Raw genomic sequence first — 21,983 nt, forward strand, 5'->3', positions numbered from 1 at the left:
GCGTTGCCGTAGAAACGCCGGGGCCGGCGCGGCGGCGCGCGGGGCGGGTTCTCAGGCTCCGGGAGGCGGCGGCTCGCGCCCCGGCGCACGCTCGGGCGCCTCCGAGCCCAGGTCGTTGGGCCCAGCCCGGGGTCCCCGGCCGTGCGCAAGGCAAGATGTTGAGGCGCAGCTTGGAAAACCGGTAACAGCCCCGGGGCCTCGGCTGGCCAGGGCCCCTCCACACACGAGGGCTCGGGTGGGGGAAGCGGAGCCTCTCTCTCCGGGGCCTCCGTGCCAAATCTCGACCCTGGGCCGGGGTCTGGCCCGTCCCCGCTGCGATCTGGGGCCTACTTCCCAGGGCTGCGGCGAGCCCCGGAGGCCGGGGGTGGATCTTGAGACCACGCTCCCCGGGCCCGGTATTGCCCGGGCGGTGCAGACGCCAGGGAGGCAGCCGGGCCCCCAGGCCGCGCCGCGCCGAGCGGCAGCCCTAGCAGCCGCCACCCCGCGGCGGCGCGGCCAGGCCACAGCCTGGCCTCTCCGTGCGCCCGCACTGTCGGGGTGTTGAGGCCAGGCCCCGACATGGGGACCTAGAGGAGGGGAACCCGCCTCGGGAGGTGGTGGGATCGTTGATGGTTTGCTCCTTCGAAGCCGCAAAACGCCCCGGGAATGTTTGCATATCAAATTAACGCGGAGATGAAGCCTTTTCATCTCTGATGAGAATGATTTGCGTTTTGTGTCATCTTTTTCTCTAGGGACGCTCAAACCAGACAACTGCAAGATGCTGTCACGAATGTGGAGAAGCATTTCGGAGAGCTGTGCCAAATCTTTGCTGCTTATGTGCGGAAAACTGCCAGACTGCGAGACAAAGCAGACCTACTGGTGAATGAAATCAACGTGTATGCCTCCACAGAGACCCCAAATTTAAAGCAGGGCCTGAAAAACTTTGCCGAGGAGTTTGCCAAACTTCAGGATTATCGACAAGCAGAGGTATGGAGTGAGGTCACAGCGTCATTGTTATGAATGAGCCCTGAAGTAGTGGATGAAGGAACCGTGAAGACTTCCACTTGTAATCCACCTAACTGCAGTGGCGACCACACACTTGATGATAAACGTACATTTCATGTAACATTGTGTGAGTCTGTTAAAGGGAAGCTTCCTGTGATTTGTGATTTTACCGTTTTCAAACTAAACTTTAGGGTGTTCTGAAGTCCTGAATTTCCCCACTTCATTTGGCCAAGGGGTGGCTCTTTACAGGGGGTAGTAAACATAGTACCCATGGGAAAGAAAAGGAGCATGACTTGTGTCTTGTGTGCACGTAAGTATATTTTAAAGTATGTCTGGAGATGGAAGATGTTGAGAGTGGTAATACGAGTGAATAAGTAATAATTGGACAAGAGATCTTTGCTGCTTCAGTGCTCTGCAAAGTGGACTGGTATTTCATTGATTAAAAAAAAAAAGCAGCAGTGATTTGCTGATTTATATCATAGATATAAACTAGTAAGACTTTATGGAGTGGCTTTGGTTTTTTTGCTTTGGTTTGGAAAGGAGGGAAGAAGATGGTGTTGTAATTGTTTTCTTCATGAAAGTCCATTTTTACCTTTAAAACCTCATAAGCACTTTCACTTACATTTATCTTCGGTTTCAAGATACAGGTTTACTGTCAGAAAATTGCCAAGTTAGGAGCCACATTGCTTCTCTTGGACTCTTCTCATCAGTGCTTTTGGTACTTTTTAGAAGCCTAATCCAGTAATTTCAATTATCAAAAAAACTCACAAAAACAAAGAGAACGATCTTTGAACCTACATTTGCGATCCAAACGGAAATTTGAGTAGTGATTAGATTTGGGGGTACTTTTTGGGAAAAGTTGAGTTCTTGTCATAGGATAGTCTTCTATAATAAACACCCAACTCTCAGTTAAACATAACTGGGGACTTAGTGTTCAAAAATTATTTATTTACACTCACTGATAACCCTGAATTCCCATGTTAAGACAGTAATTTCAGTGCCCCTTTCTAGAAAACCTCTATGCTATTTATCAAATAGCAAAGTGAATTGATTTACATTTGTTCTCCTTTTTTATTTCCCCTGCTTCCCAAATGGTGGAGGTGCTAATGAACCATGAACAAAAGGTAGGCAACAAAAAGGAGAACAGAAACAAGACTTAAGATAATCCTTGCACTGCATAATCAGTGTATGGATTATTCAAAATGGTATAGACTAAACTATTCAGAGTATTCATGGTTTTGATTTTAGGATTCCTAATATTTACTCAATGAGAACTTGGTTTGTTTCATTTTCCTAAAATCTTTTAAAGTGAAGCATTCATATACATTTTGTTTATAGAAAAACCAATATGAAATGTAAAGTACTGACTATATAAACATACATCATCAAAAAAAAGCCTTCTTCCTGGGGCGCCTGGGTGGCTCAGTCAGTTTCAAGAGTTCTGACTCTTGATTTCGGCTCAGGTCATGATTTCAGTTCTTGAGATCGAGCCCTGCATTGGAATCTGCGCTGACAGCACAGAGCATGCTTGGGATTGATTCTGTCTCCCTCTTTCTCTGTCCCTCCCCTCCTTATGTGCTCGCTCTCTCTCTCTCTCTCTCTCTCTCTCTCTCTCTCAAAATAAATAAACATTTTTTTAAAAAGGCTTCTTCCTCCTCCAAAAATAATGTTCATTTTGAACAATAATGTCATCTTGTATTACTTGTCCTGATAAAGAAAATGTTATTGTCCAAGAGTTATTTTTCTTATACTATACATATATATTTGCCTTTAAAGTTTTGGATTTTTTTTAAATTTTATTTTGAGAGAGAGAGAAAGTGTGTGTGCATGTACAAGCACGGGGGGGGGGGGGCAGAGAGAGAGAGGGAAAGATAGAATCCCAAGCAGGCTCCTCCCTGTCAGCGCAGAGCCTGACTTGGGGCTCAGTCTCATGAACCATCTCATGAACCATGAGATCATGACCTGAGCAGGGATCAAGAGTTGGATGTTTAACCAACTAAGCCACCCAGGCACCCCTATATATGTCTTTATAAAACCTTTTTCAGTGCCTTCCACTAGCACTATTAATTAAAGAAAGTAATTACTCAAAATGAGATAAAAACTGTAATGTTTAAGAAAAACAGTTCAATTTTTTTTTTTTTTAATTTTAGGGAGATTGCAAGCAAGGGAGGCAGCAGAGGGGGGGAGAGAGAGAGAGAGAGAGAGAGGGAATCCTAAGTAGGCTTCAGATGCTCAGCAATGAGCCTAACATGAAGCTAGATCCCACGATCCTGGGATCATGACCTGAGATGAAATCAAGAGTCAGCCGCTCCAAAAAAAAAAAGTCAGCTGCTCAACTGACTGAGCCACCCAGGCGCCCCAAGAAAAACAGTTTAATTCTAAATAAAAAATCAACCATGCAGTTTGACAGTTCAGCAACACTGAGACCATTTATCTTGTTCTTCAAGCTTTAGTAGTTTACAAAAGGCTTCCCAGAAAAGAATTGCAGCTAATGCAGTGGTCTATAAGCTTTTTCTGCTTTTGAGGATTTGTGTCATTTAAAATTTTTCCAATATGCTGTAGCTTTCAGCTTCAATTTTCTTATCTGGAAAGTTGGACTATTACTTTGGAGATAATATATTTTCTTATCTGGAAAGTTGGACTATTACTTTTGGAGATAATATATGTAGAATATCCAACACTGTGCTAAACACACTGATAATGGTAGCAGTACTAAAATTTGAGAGGTCTTGAGACTTACCCAAAAGCAACTGTGAGGTAGAAAAGTAATAGAGAGATGATTGTGTGGCGGAGATAAGCTTCTTAGAAACCTGAGACACCTTCTTGCCATATTGTATACGAGGTACTTTTCTGCTTTTATTGTTCCTCTGCAACTTAATAGTTTTTATTGTATTTGAGTTTCGATTCTGAGTTTTATCAATTTCTGGTGATGCTTTTTTATAAAGATAAACTGTGACATCTTAAAACATTACTCTGTATAGTAATTATGTTTAGGTTAAATAGCACAGGTTTTATTTCCGAATTTAAATTTTGATATGTCTGTGTTTCTTTTCAGTTATATTTTATAATAATTTTCAATAGGTTGAAAGACTTGAAGCCAAAGTAGTTGAACCTTTGAAAGCTTATGGAACCATTGTAAAAATGAAACGAGTAAGTAAATTCATTTTTTCCTACTATTTATTAGGTATTGTGGCAATGAGGATGAGATTTCCAACAATTGTCCTCTTAATAAAAAGTATAACGTAATAGTTACACAGTTCTTTTCACACATTTTATGAAGCATCATTTCTTAGAACTTTGAGAATAGTGAGATATTTTTAGTGAGTTTACTAAGTAAACTATAGCAACATAAAACATTATTATAGAAAGTTAAAAATATTTAATATTTATAGTCATGAAGAATATATGGACAGAGCTTATTTTACTAAATGAATATAAGTTTATATTAAGTTTATATTTTTTTATTTTAAAGTAGGCAATAACAGGTAGACCAAAAGTGACTAAGACAAAGCTCTATTTTTTTATTGAGACATATTAGTTTCAGTGATTTAGTATCTGTGTACATTGTGAAATGATCACAAAAGTCTAGTTAACATCCATCATCATACATAGTTAGAAATCTTTTTTTCTTGCGATGAGGCTTTTTAAGATGTACTCTTAAGCAACTTTAAAATACACAATACAGGGTTAATAACTATAGTCTCCATACCGCATGTTACATCCCAAGTTCTGTTTTTTAAATCAACTTTGAGGTATAATTTACAGGCAGTAAAATTCTGTTTTAAGTGTTCATTGAGTTTTGACAAATGTGTATACACATGTAACTACTACCACAGTCAAAATTCTCTCTATATATAACATTATATATAATGGTTATAGGTTCGTATTAAAATTGTCTTGCCTGTACCATTATTTTTAGAGGATATTAAAGAAATGCACACATACATAGGCACACTCACACACACTGATTCTGCAGTAGTAATAATTCCTGTGGTAATGATACCTGGACCAAACAAGGAGTGTTTTCCCATTCTTAAAACAGAGTGTGTATATATTACTTCTTAAATCAGAGATTTGTATTAATCATAAATGCCTCTTTTCAGGATGACCTCAAAGCAACATTAACAGCAAGGAATCGAGAAGCTAAACAGTTAACTCAGTTAGAAAGAACACGACAGCGAAACCCATCTGATCGACATGTTATTGTATCCTTTGACTTTTGATCTTTAAAAAAATGTTTTGTAAGGTATGCCGTACAAAAGTAAATATATATGGAAATTATGCATTTCTACTCTTAAATGTGCAGAAAATTTGAATATAAAGGTTGTAAAGAAACCTATGCATTTACAAGTTCTCATTATAGAAATCAACTGCCCTGCTTTTGAAAAGGAAAAGTCATTTTTCCCCAGTATAATCCCCTTCACCTTTAAAAACAACAACAGTGTGAAACCACAATTATGACTACCAGCCAAAGACCCTCAGGAGGTTCTAGAATACAATTGAAGTCCTTAGCTGGACACAAAAGGATCTAGATAGGACTATCAACTGTGACAAGGATCTTCTGTTAAGAATGACTGTTACTTAAGGTAGAATGTACCTTGTTCATGACTAAATAAAATAGTGCCTGGCTAATTGCCAACCATTGGAATAGGTGCAATTGTATAGAGAGTACTAATTTATCCCCCTGCCTCTTTTTCCCATTCCTTGTGTCTCCTTCCTGCTTCCTGAAGGTTTTTACCGCCCTAGCTCAGCCAATTAGGAGTGCCCCTATTGGGGGCATTTGAGATTCCATAACACCTCCATCCCTGAGGGGAACCCCTGGAGCAATAATTTGGGGCTACACCAGTTGCGCGGTCCTCCTTCCTCTGGACCAAAGGTACATAAGCCCAACCTTGTAGTAAACAAAAATGGGCAGCCATAGGGCTGGAACAGAAACATCTAGTTGAGGATTAAGATTTACCAACTAGATTATAGAATCTGGATTTTAAGCAAGTCAGAAAAACCAGAGAATGGTGGAAAATTTATGACTGCCAACTAGGGACTAAGGCAGAGAGACCAGGTTATCCAGATTTTAAGAAGCGAGAGATCAAAATTTTGTTGTTTTGTTTTGTTTGGAGGAGAATACATAAAGGCAGAAAAATGTCACATCTGGAATCCCGAGTGGTTGGTAGGATTGAATCATGGGTATCAGTGTGGAGATTCAACACAGAAATGAACATTTCTAAGACAAAGATGTTTCTGACTTAGATGGTCTGTTGTAAACACTGCTGTGGAGGAGGCAGTCTTATACTGTAGATGAAACTGGTCGCTAGGTTCACATTGGGGGAAATAAATGCAACAATGGAATAAATTACTGCTATAGGTGAATTGATATGCTCACTGGAAAAGTGAGTGGATTTTGACAACCTAAGACTAGAAAATAAAGGACAATCTATATACAAATGTATTCAATATAAATATAAAAATATTCAATCATAGCATAATAGAGTATTTACTAGGATGGACCCTTAAAATTCATCTGATAATTCAAAAGCAAGCATGTTAAAGTTCAATATGTAAAAAACATGGAGTGGCTCTGATATAAGAGGATGGGATAAAGAAGAATCTCAGGGCTCTGTCTGCTTGCTCATCCTGCAAGGCCCTGGGTGGCTTTGGAAAAAGTTTCCTATGACACAGTTTGAAAAACACCAGTCTGGCTCACCATTTTATAAGCCATTTTGCACTAATGGCTAGTTTCATTAAATATACTGATACCTCTAACTCACAGAGTTGTGTCATAGTATTTTATTTTTTTATTTTATTTTTGTAATGTTTATCTTTGAGAGAGCATGAGCAGGGGGAGGAACAGAGAGAAAGGGGACAGAAGACCTGAAGCCTGCTCTGTGCTGACAGCAGTGAGGCCGACGGGGGGCTTGAACTCACAGGTTGTGAAATCATGACCTGAACTGAAGTCGGATGCTCAACTGACTGAGACACCCAGGCACCCTCATAGTGTTTTAATAAAAAGCATTTCCTACTCAAATTGATACATTATAGGATTTTGAAGAATTTTCCGAAAAAACAAAACAAAAACAAGAAATAGAAACCTATGTCTTTTTTGTTAAAAATAGCTGTGTTAACTTTGTGTGAGTTGCTGTGCCTGAGTGAAAAGATCTGAGACTTTCAGAAATGAATATTAGTTGGTGGAGGGTGGGGGAAGATTAAAACACAGGTGTCCCAGCTGTAGCCTCTGCTTCCCCACTCTTTTCCTGGTTTAGCCAATTCCACCTATCTGTCCAAATCAAAAAAAAATTTTTTAATTTGAAACTATCAGTAACTGGAGAGGGCAAAGACATAATCAGAAGGAAGTAGTCACAAGAATTGCGTGAGTCGCATGTAATACTATTAAGAAATTAGTTTTCTTGAATATTCTCATTAGAAGGTTAACATGCATCACATAACTGTTCGAAATTTTTTCATACTAATCTACAAAGGAACTCTATTTTACTTTTGAATTTCCTGTGATACAGTTATATTTTTAAAAATTGCAAGCCCAGGGCACCTGGGTGGCTCGGTTGGTTAAGCCTCGGGCTCTTGATTTCAGCTGAGGGTCATGATCTTGCAGTTTGTGAAATTGAGCCCTGCATTGGGCTCACTGCTGTGAGCACAGAGCCTGCTTGGGATTCTCTCTCTGCCTCTCCTGCACATGTGTCTGCACTCTCTTTCAAAATAAATAAGTAAACTTAAAAAAAAAAAGTTAGAAGTTTGTATGCTTTTAAAAAACTTTACTCCCTTATGGCAAATGTACACATACGTATAATGACTATATTTTTAAATTCTTAGCATCTTTTTTTTTTTTTAAATTTTTTTTTTTTCAACGTTTATTTATTTTTGGGACAGAGAGAGACAGAGCATGAACAGGGGAGGGGCAGAGAGAGAGGGAGACACAGAGTCGGAAACAGGCTCCAGGCTCTGAGCCATCAGCCCAGAGCCCGACGCGGGGCTCGAACTCACGGACCGCGAGATCGTGACCTGGCTGAAGTCGGACGCTTAACCGACTGCGCCACCCAGGCGCCCCAAAATTCTTAGCATCTTAAAATCATGTACTTGAATTATTCTAAATTCTTCTTTTTTTAAGTTTGTTTACTTATTTTTGAGAGAGAGAGAGAGAGACACTGCAAGTGGGGGAGGGGCAGAGAGAGAGGAGAGAGAGAGAGAATCCCAAGCAGACTCTGCACTGTCGACGCAGAGCCTGGTGCAGGGCTCGAAGCCACAAACCTGTGAGGCCATGACCTGAGCTGAAATCAAGAGTCAGACACTTAACCGACTGAGCCACCCAGGTGCCCCATGAGTTATTCTAAATGTAAGAGTACATAATCAATATAAAATTATAATTAATGTATAATCTGATTGCAAGTTTATATAACTCAATGAGCATATGATTCTAATTTACTAAAAATAATTGTTCTCTTTGAAATGTATTTTTTCCTTTATGAAAAATTTCAGTCACAGGTGGGTAATAAAGTGGTGTGTCGAGATGGATCCCTATAGTAAACTCTTTTACTTACTTCAATTTATACATTTTCTTGAAAAAGCAAGGGCTAAATGTCAAAATAGTACGTGTCACTAAACTTTGATGACAAATGCACATTTTTCCATGGATTATTAAATGATGATATTTGATACTTTTGAGTAAATATACTACTAATACAGGAAACAAAACTGTATTAGAATTTAATCAAAAATTAAGCTATGTTTTTTAAAACCTCTACTGCTTAGTAATAAAATCTTTTAAATATTTTTGGGCAACTACAGTTCTAAAGTAAGAAATGCTTTTTTAAGTGAAATACATGAGTAGATTAGAAATGTTCTGCACTTTACAGTACTGTAGCCACTAGCAATATATGGCTGTTGAGCTCTTGAAATGCAATTAAACCAAATGAGGAAGTAGTTTTTTAATCATTAAATCTTACAGTAGCCACATGTGGCTACTGGCCACCATATTGATTATACACTACAGATCTAGATTGTATGAGTACTTGTCATTACAGTATATGAAGTAAAGCGTTAAAGTTGCCATCTAATTTATTACTTACTGGTATATATTTTTTGTAATAAGCATTAACTAAATGGTAACAGTGTAATATGATTAGCTTATAAGAAGAATGTATAAATACACCCCACGCTGAAATAAAGATCTGTAGTGTACATTCTTCTATATCTGATTAGGATATTACAGGATTAGAAACATTTAATGCATTTGGAGAATTAGAAAATTTAAAATACTTAAGTCACAAGTCCATCCTTTTTTGGAAAATAAAGGGCTAAAGGGGAAAGAATGAGAAAAGAACAGAATGATAAATGGCACAGATGGTAAAACAGATGAAAGGAGTAGAAAATATAGAAAATTGTTTTACAGTAAACAGCCCAAGGGTGATATAGGGAAAAAAATGATTTTGTAGGAAGAAAGGGGAGTTACGTTTTCTTTTGTTTGAGGTCAGGAATCATGTCATTTAATAGATTTAAAGTTCTTTATTCTGCACATGCTTATTATATAGATCATTTTATGTGGTAAAATATATTCTTGAACAGTTTACAGTATTACGCCGAAAAGCCAATAGGGCAATTGTAACATTTAGACTCAGTTGAATGGATTCTAACTTGAACTGTTTTATATCTTTGGTTGGGGAATACTTTTTGTAGGCAGAAACTGAATTGCAGAGAGCTACAATGGATGCTACCCGAACAACTCGTCATCTGGAGGAAACCATTGACAATTTCGAAAAGCAGAAAATAAAGGATATAAAGGTAATAAAGTAACTGTTAAAGTCTGCAACATGTTTTCTAATGTTATTTTTTGTTTATTTAAATGTATGAAAAATTTTAATGCTGATTTTTTTAGCCCATAGTCTATATGGAAAAGGTACTATAAATAAAAATATATCAGATGATATTTTCCTATTTCCTCAGATATTCAACTTACTCCATTTCTATTTAATCAAAGGAAACTAACATTTCTTACGTTTTTGTGCATCCAGTGCTGTTACAGGCACTTTATATGAATTCTCTTTATAGCAACTTCATAAGAATGAGGTGGTGTTATCCATACATTATATAAAATTTAAGCAAAGATAGAAAGTAATTTACCCAAAGTATCATAGCCAAAAATCTGAAACTATAAACCAATTATGTATTTTAAAAATCTGTGCTTTCCATTATAATACACTCATTAAATGCTCTCTAGTAACTAGATATTATCACATAAAAAAATAGCAAGAGTAACCAACCACATAAATTTGCATCCACCATGATACAGTGTCATAAGAATTGCCTTATCTTATTGCAACATACCAGTAGATATGACATCTTTCAGATCATAGACTTCAGAAGTCTTCAGTGACTTTTTCATATGCATTTGGAGATTTGGAGGATTGCTTATGACCATATTATGTCCTTTAAAACAAGTAATCTATTGGATGTGTTTTGGCTTGCTGCAAATTTTCTGAGAAAAAGGCTTTAAAGAAAAATACTTTTGTCATTTTACAACTACTAACAAAGAAAACATCTTGCTTTCAAAAGTTACGTTCTGATCAGTAAAATTATCTGCCATTTAATTATATCATTCCTCTTTACAGTCCACGAAACAACATTCATTTGTACCTTTTTCTCCCCGTTACAGTTTTAAAGGATTTCAGAACTTTGATTTTTTCTGATAACCATGCTCAAAAGTCTCTGGTTTGGTCCTGAAGACCAAAACCCTTTTTTAAAGCCTCTCAATTCACTTTGCACTCTGCTTTGTAATGGTAGATTACTGCTCATGAAGACCATCTCATTTAATAGAGGAGACAAACTCCATTTACTGAGGTGGGAGAGTGTGGGCAGGATATAACATTTTACAGTCACTGACATCATCTCATAAATTGAGGGAGAAAGGAAAGAGGATTATTAAAATAAATAGCTTTAACCTGAACAATGAGAATGAAGACTGGTGAGGTATGCTCGATTCCATTGCCACTTAAGGCTTCTTCAGTGATGGCAGTCTGATTCCTCTCTCCCGCTGATCCTCATGCCTGCAAAATTTCCTTGTACACATGGCAATCTGTGTCTCTGATCTTTGGGCTCACTTCAGGGGCAGACTACCTCTACATGTGTTTTTAATTCCCTGAGTGACCACCAGTTACAGAACAGGCAGAGACAGTGAATGCAGAATTCCCAACTGCAATTCCAAGTACCTGGGATTTTCTGAAGCATTATGACATAGAAAGAGACTGCACAGTGGAGGGTGCACAGAGAAGGGCTTCCAAGCTTTCTCTTTACCTACTGTATCATGCCCTTGGAAGGCTCTTGGTGGTCACAAAAGTGCTAGACAGGAAGAAACCTACTTTTTAGAAAATTGAGATATAATTCATACACCACACAATTTACCCACTTACAATGTACAACTCAGTAGTTTTTAATGTGTTGTGATATATGTAATCATCACCACTCAATTTTAGAACATTGTTATCACCTCAAAGTAAGACCTAGTACTTCACTGCTCCTCCCACCCCACCCCACCCCACCCCACCCCAGCCCTAAGCAACCATCACTTACTTATCTCACGTCTCTATGGATTTGGCTACTCTGGACAGTTCACGTGACTGGAATCATGACATGGTTTTTATAACTGGCTTCTTTCACTTAGCGTAATGTTTTCATTATTAACTATACTTATATACAAATGTGTATATTAGCTATATACATGCTCTCATGTCATAACATGTATCCTATGAGTATAATCCATTCCTTTTTATGGCCAAATATTCTATTATATGAGTATTGCCACATTTTGTTTATCGGTTCATCCATTAACGGACACTTGGGTGGTTTCTACCTTTTGGCTATTGTGATTAACGATACATTCATATACAAGTTTTTGTATGGACATAAATTGTCATTTTTATTAGGTATACATCTAATTGAATTGCTGCATCATATGGTATAACCTTATCTGTATTCATCTGAGAAACTTCCAGACTGTTTTCCAAAGGGGCTTCAAGATTAGGTTCAAATTTTTTTGCATCCTCACCAATACTTGCTGTTCATCAGACTTTTTCATGACAACCATCCGAGTGGGTGTGAAATAGTAGGTCATTGTGGTTTTGAGTTGCATTTCCCTGCTAATGCTTATTGGCCATTGGTATGTCTTCCTTGAAGAAATGTCTATTCAGACCCTTTGCCCATATTTTCATTGGGTTGTCTTTTTATTATTGAGTGGTAAAAGTTCTTTATCTATTCTGGATACAAGTCCCTTTTCAGATCTATGGTTTGCAATTATTTTCTCTCATCCTTAGGGTTCTTTTCACTATCTTCATGGTGTTCCTTGAAGCAGAAAAGTTTTTATGCTTGAAGTCAATATATTTGTTTCTTTTGTTGCTTGTGTTTTTAGTGTCATATCTAACAATCCATTGCCGAATCTGAGATCATGAAGATTTATTCCTGTTTTCTTCTAACAGTTGTATAGTTTTCATAGTTCTTTTAAGTCTTTGATCCATTTGAATTAATTTTGATGTATGGTGTGAGCTGAAGGTTAAACTTCCATCTTTTTGCATGTGACTGTCCAGTTGCCCAAGCACCATTTGTTGAAGAAGCTATTCTTTTCCATTGAATAGCCTTGGAACCCTTGGTAAAAATCAGTTGACATGGTTTTGTTTCTGAACTTTGCCTTTCATTGATCTATAGGTCTGTCCTATGCTAGTACCACTACATTGATTAGCATTGCTTTATAATGAATTTTACAATCAGGGTGTATAAGTTCTACTTTCTTCTTTTCAAAGATTGTTTTGGCTATTCTAGATCTGTTGTAATTCTATATGAATTTTAGAATCAGCTTCTCAGTTTCTATAAAGAAGTCAGGTGGGATTCTGGTAGGAATTGCATCAACTCTGTAAATGAATTTGGGGAGTATTGCCATCTTACAATTAATTTTTTCAGGCCATAAACATAGGGATATTTTTCCATTTATTTAAGTATTCCTTAGTTTATTTTAACCATTTTATAGTGTTCAGAGGATACATTTTTGTGTTTCTTTTCTCAAACTTTTTCCTAAGTATTTTATAATCCTTCATGCTATTGTAAATGGAATTGTTTACTTAATTTCATTTTTGGATTATTCATTGCAAATGCACACAAACATAATCAGTTTTTGCAGACTGATCCTGTATTCTGCAACCTTACAGAATTCATTTATTAGTGCTGATAGTTTAGTAGATTCCTTAAGATTTTCTACATACAAGATATATATCATCTGTGACAACCTACACTTTAAATACAGACCCCCCCACGATCTACCAAACTTCCAGAAATGAGTTCCAGAGGTCAAAATTAAACTCTGTTAGGGTTCTGAATCTCCATTTTATACATCTTTCCTCATCACTATCAAATTGTTTCTTTTCCAAGTCAGGCCTCATTTGAGATCTTTTATGATAAAGAGGGATGCACAAATCCCAGAAGTTTCAAACACAAGTCAAAAAGAGTGACACTACTGCCCCCCTATGTTGATTTTAGCATGTCTTACATTTCTGTTTATGATAGAAATTCTTGGAAAAGTAAAAATCGTTGCTGCCACTCATAATTTTGGGAGAAACAAACCTAGAACATTCTTATTCTTACCTTTTATCAGGCTACTGGTTCAGATGGGGGCAGAACTTCTGGCTCCTCTAACCTCTCTGGGGGCAGAAATGAGTGAGCACTGCTGATTACTGTACAACTGTGTGGGAGGTAGGTTTAACTGACAAGTCCATCTGAATTTTGGTAGCATCAAAAGTAGCACAATTAATCAGCAAGGTAGCACAATTTTTAGATAAAGACTTCACAGGAACCTTGCAAAAAATTGGCTTGAGAAAAGTTGGTATGGAACTTAAGAGTACAGAATGTGGATGAAAAATCACAATCCCATTTGTTTCCCATATAATAGGAAAAATCATCAGTTACATGGTGAATGTCAAGGGAATTTCAGGCCTACAAAAAGGATCTTAAACAGGGGGTCACTCCTGGAACAGAGAGGAACAGGAATTCAGTATGTGGCAAAGTAGCTGACATGAACAAGAAACATCTTCTAAATTTAATTTTAATAGCTTTATTTTTCTTATAACTAAATATAAAATAACCATAAATTTTCTGCATGAAACTATTAAGAAAGTATAATAATCCTACTACTGAGAAATAATAAATTAGCATTTTGGTTTATGTCATTACAACTTTTTTCTATGTACATATACACAAGAGATAGGATAATAAATATTTCTTAGGCGTTGACTATGTCACATATTCTATGCATTTTATGTGGATACACTCACTTACTCCTCACAACATCTTTATGAGGGAGGTAATATCATTACCCCTATACAGTTATATTTAAGTGGACCACACTATATGTAGCATCTCTTTTTAAAATTTAATATATCACAGACATTTGCTAAGAAACAGATGTGTATCATCCTTTTGGTATCCTCACAGTTTTTGCTATGGATATATATTACTTTATCTAACCAGTCCTTATTGGTGATATCAACATTATTTTTGCAGGTATAGATCTCATTGCATCATTAAACATTCGGCTTTTTGCTGATCCAGTTCTTTTGGGATAAATTAACAGAGTGGTATTTCTGATTCAAAGAGCATATACCCTTTAAATTTTGATACCTTCTGTCCACAAAGCTTTAAACTCCTGCCCACAAAGTTTTAACTGGTTTACATTTCTATAAAACCTGCATGAGCAACCCAGTATACCAATGATGAGTAGAAGTCTTTTTAATAATTAGTCTGATAGGTGAAAAAAATCGGTGTAATCTTAATTTGCACTTACTACTATTAAGACAATATTTTTTCATATATTTAATAATACATTTATTTCTTCTTTAGTAAATTACCCACACTTGTCCTTAGCCTATATTTTTATTGAGTGTTGGCAGTTTGCTTATTAATTTGTAAAAAAATCCTTATATTGAGAGAATTAACCTTTTATATTGAAGAGAAATGTCGCAAATGTATTTTCCCATTTTGTTGTTTATGGTGTGTTTGTGCCATAAAGTTTTATGTTTGTTGCCAGATCTGTTGATCTCTTTTTTGGTTTCATACTTGGTGTCATGTTTGAAAGGTTGTTTTCATCCTCAAGATTGTAAATACTTGCTTATATTTTCTTGTAGTATTTGTAAGTTTTAAAAATATTTTAAATATTTAAACATTTTATCTGGCAGTTGTGTTTTGCATATGGTATGAGGTAGATATCTAGCTTTATTCTTTTCAAGTAGATAAAAGTTCTCCTGGCATCACTTATTGAATAGCCTCTACTCTGGAGTCATTATTTCCCCTTTATTTGCCAAAATGTTATTAGTCAGACCTTTCATGACTTTTTTGTTAAAAGTGTTGCTTGCTAATTAAACCAGGTAGAGGCTTTAATATGAACATAAGGAACATTTTCTAACTTAGCAAGTTTACTTCTTGAGTGATAAAAATAGCTAACTTGTATTGAGCACTTACTCTAAGTCAGTCACCATACTATACCTTTTCTTGGATTCTCTCATTTAATCCTTCACCCCCAAACTTATGAGTTTGATACTGTTCTTATCCCCCATTGTACAGATGAGAAAAATTAAGGAAAAGTACAGATAAACTGCTTATATTATATAACTGTTATGTTCGGTCATGATTGGAACCCACATTTATCTTAATCCAGAGCCCATAATCTTAACTCCTATATACTATCCTGCTTTACAGAATACTTGTCAATAGAGAATTTCAGATTAGCTCCCCCATCTCCTACCAGTAAAAATTAAGTACATGCCCAAATTGCCCTCTAGTCATACAAAATAAAATTGAAAAGGGGAAAAAAAAATAACTCATTAATGCGTCTGTCCCTGATGATACTCACCCACTGGAGATAAGATTACATGAGATCACTGAAAGTTAGGCTAAATTTATTTGGGGAAAATTATTTCTAAGTATGATTGGGTCCTAAAAAGTTCCACCACCCTTCTGGTGATTCACTGAAACTATTTAATTTCAAAAACATGCTTTTTATGTTCTTCTTAAGACTAGGTGTCACCTAACTTTTCTGTTCCTTGCTATTATTCTCCTTCCTTCTGCCGATCTTCAGATGTTTTGTGAAATTCTAACTAGAAAAAAAAAAGTATAATTGGCAGTATTCCCTCCTCGCTATACTCAGGGATATAACTCTCTATGATAATCTTCAGGCTTCATAACTCTTAGGTCAAAAATTCCAAGTCTGGGATACTAGATTACCAGTATTTCTGATTTCCCATTATGGTTTTTGACAGAAAAATAAACAGTATAAAAAATCAGTAGGGCCAGTCTCGTCTTATTTAGGTGTTACAATATAGGTTTTGTCAAGAAATAAAAGTTCAAACCATAAAGGATTAAACCAAAGTATCACAAAACCTGAGAGTGATTCCCTCCCCCCCACCTTCCACATGGTAAATTATAGCCATTTATAGATTAAAGAGAATTTGTAAAGTACTTATATTAATTGAAACTAAATTGAGACTGGAAAGTGGTAACAGACTCAAAGTTGATCAGTGTTTTTTAAAATGAGAATGCAGTAGATTCTCTTATCAGAGGACATGAATAAACAAAAATAATGTAGCTTTCTTCAGTGACAGACGTATCTACATATTTTTCAGGGCTCACTTATGAGCTAAGGGTAATGTAAATCCTATAAAATGCTAGTATTAAAAAATTGTTAGTTCAGAGATGACACATTCAGAGATTCTGACCATCAGAAATTTAATAACTATATTCAAATACTTGAAAAATGTTTTAAATTATTTTGAAATGTTTGCATATGCCACAAAGTTACCACAGTGGAATAGATTTGAATTAAGCCTAATCTACTGATTTAGGTGTAATAAGGTTGTAAGTATTTGGATTTCACTAGTTATTAAATAGTGTGACAGTCTATGGTAAAGATTTAGAATGTCCACTTGTAGAAATATTTAAAAATAGGAGTAAATACCTAACTCACTTGACTGATTAAGCTTAATTCCCTTATTTGAGGCTACTTTATTTCTCAAGTACTTTTATAGGATAAAGCAAATACCTTATCTTCTCTCTCCACATAATAGATCCACGTAAGTAAACAGATGATTTATAAATACCCAAAAAAGAAAAACTAAAAAAGAGAGTGCACTGTGTAACATTGTAAAATGTTGATTCTCTACTGTACTTAGCTGAAACATTAAACCTAAATAAATGAAAACAAATTTCTGTAACAGCCTTGAATAAAAAGAAAGTCAAGCTATGTCTATATTTTTTTACATAGTTCTTTATTTAGTAAATGTAGAAAATCTCTAAATTTAAGATTCAGAAGGAAAGTTGTAAACCTCTGCTTGATTATTCCCATTGCCTAAAATGAGCTGCAGACCAAGAACCAAGTAGGAATCTTAAGTGTTTTGGCATATCATTGACTTCTGGTTCTGCTGTTTTCCCTCTTGGAGTTTTCACACTCCTAAGGGCACTTGACTCCTTTCTAGCTAGACTGCTATCTTAGGAAGACGGACAACTAAGTGAATAAGTGCCAGTCTTAATCAAAAGCGACTTCGTTCTTGGGTATCTAGAGATTCTTGGTCATAATACCGCTTATTAGTCAGTTGCCATTCCAGTATACCAGAACCCTCTGTGACCTATATGAAGTGACAGTAAGGGTCACTGTTAGTCATACTTGTGTCTTGTCCCAGAGCCCAGTCTTTTTAGGCCAGAAGGGATACTTTCAACTACTGATCTGTTTCCATCGAGTAGTAATCAGAAGCCTATCAGTACTCCCTTAAATATTCTTAAGGAAGAAAGAATGGACATGAAGGAGAAAAAAAAAAATCACAGGACACTAAGGGACACCTATAACACTGTCCTCCAAAGTGCAGGGCCACTCCTATTTGATGACTAACACAGGAGAGCAGCAACAAAGAGAAATGGGTATTTGACTCTTGTCTGTTGTAGCCCATCTCTTTTCTCTTGCCCCTTAAGGACAATGCTTTGGTACTTTCTACCTTATTCTGTCCACTCCTCTCTATATTAGTGCTCTGATTTTTTTATTTTGATAAGAGACAAAATAATTAACAAAAGGATAAGATCCTATTTTATTGAAAACTTTTCTGGTTTGTATCCTTTCCTTACCTACCGATTTTCTCACCCCTGCTTAAATCAACATGCACATCTCCATTCATTCTCTTAGCTCATTATCTTCCTTGTTGTAAGCTGTCATCATGCTCCATAGAGTTTACATGCATAGTTTATTTGTGAAGGAAATGATGGATTCCAGCAAGAAGAGCACAGTACAATAAGCAAGAGCTATAACCTTTGAAGAATCAGACCCAAGTCACAACATTCTAGCTATGAGCAACAGGAGGCAAGTCATGTATTCGTAAACTGGAAAAGCTCTACACAAATGCATGGTGCTATTATCAGTAGTAGCAGTATAATTACCAAGTAAGTCCTTTGTGGCTAGAGAATACAAGTAACACACAGAAATATGATGGGATAGAATTCCTGTCTAAAAAGACATACTGTTGTTTCAACATCAGTTGGAGTTACTAAAATATCAGGTTTAGAACTGACCTGCTTTATCTAATATTTAGAGACATATGGTAACAGAGTACATATGGTATACATTTTAGTCAGATCTTTTTTTTTATCACAAATATCAATTACAAGGTATACAAAGAACTGACTTATTAAAAAATAGGAGGAAATTAAATGGTGGGATAAGAAATATTTTATATAATTTCAACGTTGTGCTACAGTCTTTTCAACTATTTTTATTCCCATTATCTTTTATACTTGATGTGCCCTGTGGAAAAAGAGATATCTCTGTATTTCATAAAATGCAAAAACAATAATAAGGAATAAATTTACTAAATTCACAAATTCATATGATTGTTTAAATTCAAATCTTTGTGTTTTTTTTTTTTTTAGACTATATTTTCAGAATTTATCACTATTGAAATGTTATTTCATGGCAAAGCTTTAGAGGTCTATACTGCTGCCTACCAAAACATACAAAAGATTGATGAAGAAGAAGATTTGGAGGTAGGACTATATCTATCTAAGTTAAGTTCTTCTCTTAAGATGGAAATATTTAAAAGAAAGCATTAATCTGTATGGGTAAAAATATCTTAAGTTTGAATACTACAATGGCTCGTGTTACTGTGTGCAGTCCCAAATAGCTCAACTTTTATGTTTTTCTCATTATGTATTTTTAACTTAACAAATTCACCATGGTAAAGTTCCAAGAATTAATTTATTAACAGCTAGTTAATAAGGCCATTACTTGAAATACTGTATCATTTTGACTGGTGATGTAAGTCACTTAAGTGTGCTAACCATCACATTGATTAGTGCTAACATTTGATTGCTTATGCTGTGCAGAATACCCAAAGCTTCACATGCATTTTCTCATTCACTGCTCAGAATCCTATGAAGTAGGTGCTGTGGTTATTCGCATCTTATAACTACAGAAACAGGTTTAGAGGCTTTAAGTAACTTAACTTGACCACAGCCACTTAGCTAGTAAACAGCAGAATCAGGATTCTCACCAGTTTTGTGTGATTTAATCAGTATGCTATGAAATAAGTGTAGGTTTATAATAAGGCTTGCTTTGTACTGATAGTTAGATGCAAATGCAAGTAGCCAACTAATGTTAGAGCATCTAAATATCACAGCCTGGCTTCAACAAGCACATCTGAAGAGTAACTGTCCAACCCTCTTACCTTTTAAAGGGAGGAATAAAGGCACAAAAGTATTTTTGCTGAAATAGATAAAATATTACACACAGACTTTGTCCATATTATCTCTATAGTAGAAGTGAAAAAGACCAGATAATCTCAAGATATAACCAGAATTCTCTATTAATGAGTGATAGAATTTGGGAGTATCTGCCAGTTGACAATTTTGAAGATTCCCCCAGTTGTTTATTTATTAACTAACTATCCATAAAGAGTTCACCTGGGCCTTCTTTTCCCACTACTCCACTGGTTCCAGGAAATCTAATTCATAAAATCAGATAACAGTTTGACTAAAATGAAGAAGGATACATGTTTTAATATGTGTACATATGTTTTCCAATGTCAAAATCTCATCTTAGTTTTATATCAGTTATGCACACATGATATTTCTATTTATTGTCTATCAATAGATGGCTTCCTAAGTTTCCCTTCCTTCCAATTACTATAGCTAAGGTTTCTTAATTTTTACTCCTTTCATGTCCTATCTTTTAAAAAACAGATCAAGCTTTTATCTGTCATTTGTAAAATAATAAAATAGCAAATGTTTATATATAGCGATTACTTTGGACAGCTACTGATCTATGCATTTTAATTATATTTTAATCCTCCCATCAACTTTGACAAAAGTATTTATTGTCCTCCTTTCTATGGAAGAGGAAACTGAGGCAGAAGTAGATTAAGAAACTTCCCAAAGGGTCCCATAACTAATAATGCTGGAAGCCAAACCCAAAAGTCCTGACTACAGACACTGTTTTTATCCTCTCTATACTGTGATTAGTGTGGTTCTTGATGAGTGTGATAAGCACCATTCCCTGCAAGAAAAACACTGCACTGAGTGGTAGGTTCAAAACTGATCCCTTACTTTTCCTAGAAGACTGGAGTCCTGTTTAGAAGTATCTTCATTCTCCTTTTTCTAATGCCTCTGACATGCCATTTGTTAACTCTTACTAAAGTTCCTTCAATCTCTTTGAACCCCAAGATTTTCTTTCTCATTCCAGAGGTCCTAGCTAGTTTATTCTGTCACACCACTTCCCTTACCAGTATTCTTAATCAGTTAGCTAAATAGCTCGTGGGAGGAGAGATTCATAAAACACCCAGGATCTCAGAGCTGTGTGGTAGATACGTTTTTGAGTATCAACGTTCCTACTTTCTAATGGGGTAATATTGAGCAAGTTTTTCATTCTTCAGCTTCCTTATCTCTCAAATGGAGATCTAGTATTTACCTCATAAAATGTTCATTCAACAACTGTTTATTGAGCACCTGTTATATGCCAGGCATCACTCTGAAGATTTAGTATTATAAGTTAGAAAAGGTCTGAGTTGTCAAAGCAAAGATTTAAAAATCTACCATAGAGTTCAGACATTTAAAAAATATACAGGCATACCTCAGAGATATTATAGCATTCCAGACCTGTGCAACAAAAGGAACATCACAATAAAGCAAGTCAAATGAATTTGTAGGTTTGCCAGTGCACATAAAAGTTATGTTTACACTATACTTGTAGTCTACTTTTTTAAGTCTTTTATTTTAATCCCAGCACAGTTAACATACAGTGTTATATACTATAGTCCATTAAGTGTGCAACAGCATTAGATCCAAAAAGCAAAAAGGTGTACATAAAGAAAATATATTATTGCTAAAAAATGCTAACCACCCGAGCTTCCAGTGAGTCATAATCACTGATCACAGGTCACCTTAAGACAGGTAATAATAATGAAAAAGTTTAAAATATTGTTAATAATTACCAAAATGTGACACAGAGACACGAAGTGAGCAAATGCTGTTGGAAAAATGGCACTGACAGACTTGCTTGAAGCAGCATTGCCACAAAACCCTTAAGTTGTAAAAGAGTCTCTGTGAAGCACAATGAAGTGCAATAAAATGAAGTATGCCTGTACTGTGTAACTGTTTAAGTTTTATAATGTGACCAGTCCTGTAAAGAAAAAATATAGTGTGCTGTGAGGATTCTAAATAGTCTGGCGAATCAAAGAATGATTTCTTAATTAGAAGTCTGAGGGACGCGTAGGATGCCTGGCAACACCTGTAGGGCAAAGGACACAGATACACAGAGGTCCTGAGGCATAACGAACTATAGGCAGAAGCCGTTAGTGTTCTGCCACACAGCAATTGTGGAGAGAAGGAAGCAGACTAGGGAGAGTTGTGGGACCAGGGAAAGTAAAATTCTATGAAACTGGTACCAAGAAGAAAAAGAATCTTTTACATACAGGATTTCTTCGGAACAA

At 36.1% G+C, this 21,983-nt stretch overlaps 2 protein-coding genes across 3 annotated transcripts in view; one reads left to right on the forward strand and one right to left on the reverse strand.

The window, feature by feature from the left end:
- Positions 1-12: 12 nt before the first annotated feature.
- The window catches only part of CIBAR1 (CBY1 interacting BAR domain containing 1), a 27,654-nt gene continuing 5,683 nt past the window's right edge, over positions 13-21,983 (forward strand). The window contains exons 1-7 of the mRNA XM_047842951.1: positions 13-181; positions 732-966; positions 4,066-4,134; positions 5,088-5,189; positions 8,470-8,475; positions 9,667-9,771; positions 18,931-19,044. Of these exons, the coding sequence (XP_047698907.1) occupies positions 156-181; positions 732-966; positions 4,066-4,134; positions 5,088-5,189; positions 8,470-8,475; positions 9,667-9,771; positions 18,931-19,044 (657 nt within the window). The 5' untranslated portion in view covers positions 13-155. The remainder of the gene's footprint in view (positions 182-731; positions 967-4,065; positions 4,135-5,087; positions 5,190-8,469; positions 8,476-9,666; positions 9,772-18,930; positions 19,045-21,983) is intronic.
- The window catches only part of RBM12B (RNA binding motif protein 12B), a 26,785-nt gene continuing 16,677 nt past the window's right edge, over positions 11,876-21,983 (reverse strand). For both annotated transcript variants that reach the window (XR_007148749.1, XR_007148748.1), the window contains one exon: positions 11,876-13,994. The gene's annotated coding sequence lies outside the window, so the exon portion shown is untranslated. The remainder of the gene's footprint in view (positions 13,995-21,983) is intronic.

This window comes from Prionailurus viverrinus, chromosome F2, assembly GCF_022837055.1.
Source record: "Prionailurus viverrinus isolate Anna chromosome F2, UM_Priviv_1.0, whole genome shotgun sequence".
NCBI classification, from domain to species: domain Eukaryota; kingdom Metazoa; phylum Chordata; class Mammalia; order Carnivora; family Felidae; genus Prionailurus; species Prionailurus viverrinus.